Source organism: Myotis myotis, unplaced genomic scaffold (assembly GCF_014108235.1).
Source record: "Myotis myotis isolate mMyoMyo1 unplaced genomic scaffold, mMyoMyo1.p scaffold_m19_p_19, whole genome shotgun sequence".
Taxonomy (NCBI): Eukaryota; Metazoa; Chordata; class Mammalia; order Chiroptera; family Vespertilionidae; genus Myotis; species Myotis myotis.
The window spans coordinates 10296119-10303637 of record NW_023416323.1 but is presented as its reverse complement, the minus strand read 5'-3'; the positions used below and the strand labels follow the sequence as shown (position 1 = coordinate 10303637).

Sequence of the window (7519 nt, the reverse complement as noted above, 5' to 3'; positions counted from 1 at the left end):
GGGTCAGCAGCCCTGCTACTTTCTGATGAAATAGGTATTTTTAAGCAAATAAACAGACAATTTGGAGGAATGGTTGCTGGTGCCTATCTTGGCACATCCACAAAGCTCCTTCAGGTGGATGCAGGGAGGGAGGGTGGAGGGCAGTGCTCTGGTGGACCATCCCAGAGAACTCTCATAAGCACTGATGCTAGGCCCTGTTCTCGGAATCTGTCAATGGGAACATGGACCACCATTCCCAGGAAGTTTTGTAACTGCAGTAATGATGATCCCAGCACTTGGTTTTTGTGTTGCTTATCCTTAGCCCACTAAGCTGCTAAGGGATCATATGTGGTCCTTGCCCAGTGAGACCCACCTGTACCCCAGAGAGTGGCCAGTCCTTCTTTCCTACCCGCTACTGATGCCCAAGAACCCACTGGAGCTGCTGTGATCACCATGTGCCAGACCCTGACTACCAGTACACATATTACCATACCACTGGCCCCTGGGTCGGGCCCATCCTGGATCCTCTGAGAACTAGGCTTTTGTTCCCATCTGCAGCAGGGGAAATTGAGGAGAGACAAACAGGTTTATCCATTGGATAATCCGGGCAGCATTCCCAGGCCACCCAGCAGCTGGGACAGTAATTATTACCCCAGCAGGAGGACTGTATCCAGCTACAACAACCCATGAGCTCCCAGTACTAGTACCAGCTTCCCTAGGCAGCAGGCATCTAGCTATGTGCGTATCTGCTGAGAGGGCCACTCTTGCCACAAAAGCCCCCACTGTCCCAAGTGTATAAAAAGGAAGCCAGCAGGGGTGGGGCCCTCTCCTAAAGCACAATCCTACCATGCAGACTGCTACGGCCTGAATTCCCACTTGCCTGAGTTTCTCCCTGCTCTGTTTGATGGTCATGGCCCACCAGAAACAGGCTGAGAGAGATCCAGTGTCTTGCCCAGGGTCCTATAGAACGAAACTCTAACTTAGGCTTGCCTGGTGGCAGAGCCAGACCCTTCAACATGAGGACATGGCCTACAGATGCCTCCATAAATATTAGTATACATCAGAACCAATCAGGCAGTTGTTAAAAAAAAAAAATCCTGCTGGCTGGTGCCCAGGTGCCTGTCATTGTTCTACAGGGGTAGAGTGAGGAACAGGAGAAACAAAACATCTGTCCTTGTGATATTCACCTTCTAGAGAGCAAAACGCAAGAATTAAAACAATAACTGTGTAACTAGATAAGCTGAGGGAATTCTCTGTGCTGGTTGAAGTGTCAGGGAAGGCCTTTCTGAGGTGACATTTGAACTGAGGCTCAGTAGAGGGCACAGGCCATCTGGACATCTCAGGAAACTATCCAGGCAGAACAGCCAGTGCAAAGGCCCCATGGGAAGATCAAAGGTACATGTAAGGAATGGCAACAAAGCCAGGACAGCTGGAATAGAGTGAGCTAGGGGACAGGCAGTGAGAGAAGAATGAGATCGCACCAGGCAAGGCCTTACTGCTTCATGACATAAAAATCCAAGAAACCACCACACAATTTTCCCCCCTAAATAAAGTCCCTAATATTTGTGTTTGGGGAGATGCCCAGTCTTATTTATTTTTCAAAGCTCCCTCTTTCTGCCTTAATGAGCCCAGGTGGTCAAGGGCTAGTAGTAGGACTGCATCTCTGCCAGGCCAACAGGCCACCCCTGAAAGACTGGAGAGCCATTCTCCTTGCTCCTGCCTTGCTTGGTCACAGTCACCTAAGAGCCCTGAGGCAAAGTTTGGCATCCAAGATCCTGGACACCCAGGAGACCAACTTGAGACTCTGTCCCTTGAGAAAATTACCCCTTCTCCCACTCTGTATTATAGTTAAGCTTTCAACTCCAAGTAGCAAACACCTGGCTTATGGGGGTGCACGCTATAGGGACATTTGTTACTCTTGATTGTTTCTGCTCTGTCGCTCCCTATGAGCCTGAGTTTCACCCTCCAGCTTAGGTCTTCACAACTGCAACATGACTGCCATGCACTCAGCAGCACACCCCCACCCAGCCAGTAGCAAAAGCATGAAGCAAAACAGCCTTCAGGGTGATGGGGGGAAATTGCAAAGCCTTCCTAGACACCTTCCCCTTCAGAGCAGTCACAGGCGATGGGAATGGAGATTGCTTTGATTTGCTTGGACTGACCATCTTGCCTGTGCTGGACATGGTTAAACAAAATTGGGTTCTCAGCACAAAGGAGGTGGGCTAGTAGTTCAAAAGAATCCAATATGTCTGCCACTCTCCACTTCCTAATGTCAGCTCTTCAGCCCTAGAAGGACCAGACTTTCTCTTGGACTAACCAGCCGGTTAAGAAATCACTGCTGATGAATGTGTATGCAGGCAGTTTATGGACCAGCAGGAAGAGAAGAGCATGTTCTCATGGGCTATTTCAGAGAGTTTAGTGAAGGAATAATTTGCAAAGGAGTGGGCAGGGGAGAGTGAAACAACAGCACCTTGGACGTGGTACCAAAGGAGAGCTGTCACACACTCCCACCCTACACAAGACACAAGGGAGTGAAAAACCCAGAAGAGCAAATCCTGGAGGGCTGCCCTGGGGGGACTTGTGTCCCTGGCAACCCCACAGAGAGGGAGTTGAAATCCCCTCCCCAAATCTGCAGGGCTCCCCATTGTCCATTCCCTACTGGAAGCCAGAGGGAAAGGAGCCCAGATGATGCTGCCCACCCAGGTCAGCCACCCACGACACAGCGGAGCAGAAAGGGAGCCTGAGGGCAAATAGACACCCAACCCCAGATTTCTTCCCTTGTGTCTTTTCAGCAACACAGGAATCAGTTGCTTCAAGAGACATGTTGTGTATGGAGAACTGGGCACCCAAGCAGAAACAGAATGGCTCCCCACTCATCAGCTCATTCTTTAGTGCAACCTGGCCCCTGCACGCCACATTGACAGCTCCTAGATACTGGGCTGCCAGGCCTGAGCCAGGCATACTAGTCATGGCTGCATGAAATCCAACAACTGTAAGATGGCAACACTTAAAACCCCTAAGGGAATACTACTCAGCTGGAAAAAAAAGAAGGAACTCTTTTTCTTTGCAACAGCATGGATGGACCTAGAGATTATTATGCTAAATGAAATAAACCAGTCAGAAAAAACTATACCACATGATCTCACTTATATGTGGAATCTAATGAACAAAATAGAACCAGAGACATGACTGACAGATCTCAAAAGGGAGAGTGTGTGTGGGGAGGGACTGGATAAAAGGTGAGGAGATTAGCCAAAGTACATATATGCATAGCCCATGGACAGAGACAACAGTGTGGTGATGGCCAGAGGGTGATGTTGGGGGAGGCAGGGACTGGGAAGAGATGGGCAAAGAGTGGGAAGATGGGGGAAATCTTTAATAGTGTCAACAATTTTTAAAAACCCATTGAGCCCTGACCAGTTTGGCTCAGTGGATGGAGCGTTGGTCTGTGGACTGAAGGGTCCCAGGTTCGATTCTGGTCAAGGGCATGTACCTTGGTTGTGGGCACATCCCCAGTAGGGGGTATGTAGGAGGCAGCTGATTGATGTTTCTCTCTCATCGATGTTTCTAACTCTCTATCCCTCTCCCTTCCTCTCTGTAAAAAATCAATAAAATATATTTTTAAAAAATATTTAAAAAACAACAACCACCCATTGAACAAGTGTGCCACGTCGGGACAGCCATGGGTGAACCTGAGAGGGGGCGGTGAAGGATAGAGAAGACAGACAAAAGAATAAAGCTGGGGCTAGGTGGGACACTGCTTCTCTGATGGAAAGAGCACCACAGCCTGCAAAGCCAAGTCTCTCTATTTTATAGCCAGATTCCACGAGGCAAAGTAAGGGCGTGGTCAAGATGTTTACAGCGTTCTCTCGGGTTTCAAATGTACTCAATTACATGCACCTGATCAAGCTTTGTTTACTAGTTGCACTTCCTGCAGCCTATATCACTTAGCCACATGGGACCACAGGTTCGGACCATAAAGTCAAGCTTACAACTATAGCCTTTGGCTATAATTGTGCTGGGAGGGCTTTGCCCTCCAAACTAGGACTTGCATGTGGCTTTGCCATGAGAGGACCGTGCCCTCTCATTAGTCTGAGGCTTGAACCTGTCCAAACACTGTAGCCGCTCTCCACATACAGGCAGCTCAATTGAAACTCAGATGCTTGCCTAGCTACCCACCCTCAAGACTTCCTAATAACCCTTCTGTTTATATGTCTGCCACATGCCAGATCCCATGGCCAGCATTCTCCCCACATGCTCTGCATGGATCTTTAACACAAACCAGTGGTAGAGAGAGACTTACTAGTCCAAGATTCTGCAGAGACACATTGGCAAAGCTCTGGGCTAGCAGACTCAGCACTGCCTCACTTGCTTCCCCAAATGAATCAGCAGGACTGACTATAAGGAGTATGAATAAATGTTGCTTCTTTCACCACCAAGCCTTTATATAGACTGTTCCATCTGTCTGGAACACTCTCCCCTTTCATTCCAATCCTCATTCCCTCAGGGCTCATACCCAGGAAGTTATTCCTCAACCCTTAGGCTGGATCAGGAATGGCCCCTCCTGATTCTCCCCATCACAGTTTAGATCACTCTGCCTCCGCTTCGCCCATCATGTCATTCTGGGCAGTCACTGGTGTGTCTCCCTTAAGGACCAAGCTATGTGTTTGTTTTCAGTGCTGAGTTAGACATAGTCTGTAATTGGAGTTCATAAAATTGTTGGGTAAAAACAGCATGAGGAATGTTCAAAATCCTTAACCCCTGGTTAAGAGTCCAATGACCAATCTAGAACACAGCTTAGCCCAGGGGTGGGCAAACTTTTTGACTCGAGGGCCACAGTGGGTTCTTAAACTGGACCGAAGGGCCGGAACAAAAGCATGGATGGAGTGTTTGTGTGAACTAATATAAATTCAAAGTAAACATCATTACATAAAAGGGTACGGTCTTTTTTTTTTTTTAGTTTTATTCATTTCAAACGGGCCGGATCCGGCCCGCGGGCCATAGTTTGCCCACGGCTGGCTTAGCCAGAGTGCTGAGGTAAGGTCCTTGGCAATGGTTTTGAAATGTGCAGAGACTGAAGGAGAGCTGTCCCAGGCAGTCACTAGGAGCTGGATATTAATGAGTATTTTAACGTCTGCTACACCTTAACAGTGTGCTTCTGGTTGAACATCAGTTCTAGGTATCGGAGGATCAAAAAGGTGGAGTTCCTGCTTGAAAATGCACAGCCTGAAACCTCACTCTGTCTTTACTTATTAGATCCTGCTGTCTCTCTATCCTCTGGAGCAAGTAATCAGTCACCCCTCCCCTGCTTCCTCAGACAGCTACTGTGATTTGAATAACTAAGTAGGATGTTGCCTGGCAAACAGACCCTTAGGTCTTCAGCCCTGTTGGTACTATGGGAAGACACTCAAAACCCCTGGGGTCTCTGTTTCCTCTCCCCATCCCCAAGAGCTTCCTAGGCTACAGTCTTGCCCTTGCTTGACCTACTTGGGGGTCCTAGAGCTTGTCTGTCCCTGGAGGCTGGAGAGTACCTTTAGGAATCTGTCATAGAAGGGAAGGAATGGTAGGCCCCAAGACAGGTAACTGGAAGTCTGCTCCCTGGGCCTGTCATGAAATTCGCATTGAGAGAATGAAGCTCCTTCATGGCTGCCCCCTCCCTTTCCACCTGGGATAATCATGCTGGTGAGGTCTGACAGCAGGTGAAAGAGGCAGCCCCAGTGTGTGTGTGCGTAACCACCTTACCATTCCTGGAGGTGATGCCCCATGTCTTCCTGGTCAGGAGTAGGCGTCTGCAAACACCTAATTGGGACTACCTGACTGACCAACTCTGGGGAGATGCCTATGTCCCAGGGGGGCCCCTTACTAAGCCTGGAGGTGAGGGGCAGTGAAGACACAAAACATCACCGTCTGGCTTCTCTTCCCAGACTGCAGCAGCCTGAAGGGGCCACCAGCACACCAATCTTCCAACCTTGGGGAGTCTTGGGCAGCAGTGAGTCTGCAGGTGGCCCACAAGACCCTGCTCAGTTTTGAAACGGAATTTTTGGACTGGAATTCGGATTCTTTGTCCACCGGAGTTGAAGAATGAATCCGCGGACAGTGGGTAGTATAGCAAAGGTGGAGATTTATTGATGAACAAGTACAGACTCCCATGTGGGGAGAGGGAAAGAGTCCCACAGAATGGACTCCCACGTGGGGAGGGGGAAAGGGTCCCACAGAATGGACTCCCACGTAGGGAGGGGGAAAGTCCCACCGACTTCTTGTTTCCATGGTTTATAAAGGCTGCAGTTCCTGTGTCCTGATATCCCCTCTGATTGGTCAATATTCCCTTTCAAATTGGTTACTATAGTGACTTCTGAGGCCCTCCTCCATCATTGTCTCCTAGGCGTTCTTCCTTCTTTATAGACTTTTGGCTAGTTCCAGTTCCCTTGTCTTCTGGAAATGTAACTACACCTGGCTTCCTTGTCGTATGGAAATGTAACTTCTCCCCCATCTGTAGCCCAATGTTTTTTCCATGGACCCCAATTCTAAAAATTTCCTAAACCTGCCTATATTCCCCTAAAATTCCTGTTTTAGTTTCACCCCTGCCCACTCAGCCTCAACAGAACCTGACTACTCCTTACTCCCCAAGCCCATTGCATATGTCCTTCCAGCCTCAGGACCTTTCCACCCATTGTTCTCTCTGCTGGGAATGCCTTTTCTTTCTTAGTAGTGAGCTGTTAGGCTTCATCCCAAGCACAATTTCCCCAGGGTGGGCAGCCCTTAGGGATCTCTGTCCTGTGGGGCAGAATTCCAGCCAACAAGTGGATAGTGATTTGTTGTGGTAAGGGCTTTCACAACGCCTTTGACCTCACATGAGGATTCATACCAGTGAGCAGCAACAAGGACATAGAGGGGCTACTGGATCCTGGGTGGGGATGGAACAAAATAGAGGGAGGTGCCCTGGATATAGAGTTTTCATTTGTTTGTGTTTGTGGAGGAGACTCAGCTTGGAACATCACATACTTAATCAGATGGGTGTAATGTAGCACCAGGGTAGGGGCCTGCTGAGGGGTGTAGGGTGAAGACAGGTACTGGTTACAGGATTGAGGTCCCAAATTGAAGGGTGCAAAGGGAAGCCTCCCTCCGCTCTCCTAGCTCCAGGGGAACATCCTGGTGAGGAGGACACAGGTGCCTGGCCCACGTTTGTACTGAGGCTGCAGATGGTGGGGTAGAAGCTGCACTTGGAGTACAAATGGGGAAACACTCAGGGGGCAGGCAACGTGGGTTGGCTTTGGTCAGGAGGTCATTTCCCTGTCTGTCCTGTCTGCCCAGGGATCCATCCATTCCACTGCAGAGTTTGTGGGAAAGCATTTACATAGCACTGATAGCTTGAAACGCATCTTGCCAAGGTGCACGGCCGGTCAGCCAGCCAGCTACACTTACTGCTTACCCTGAGCTCCGTGAGAAGTTACATGTGTGCACGATCTGTGGCTTCACTAGTTCGAGGCCAACACTTTCGCGCAGCACTGGGCCCTGCACCGCGCTGCTTGAGACTGTGCAC

At 49.4% G+C, this 7519-nt stretch overlaps 1 protein-coding gene across 1 annotated transcript; it reads left to right on the top strand.

Moving 5' to 3' along the window:
- Positions 1 to 5735: 5735 nt before the first annotated feature.
- On the top strand, positions 5736 to 7509 carry OVOL3 (ovo like zinc finger 3). The gene is given in 7 exon segments (XM_036346792.1): positions 5736 to 5853; positions 6773 to 6823; positions 6826 to 7003; positions 7194 to 7204; positions 7291 to 7400; positions 7403 to 7466; positions 7469 to 7509. Coding segments are annotated over 7 exon segments (573 nt in total).
- The last annotated feature ends 10 nt before the right edge of the window (positions 7510 to 7519 follow it).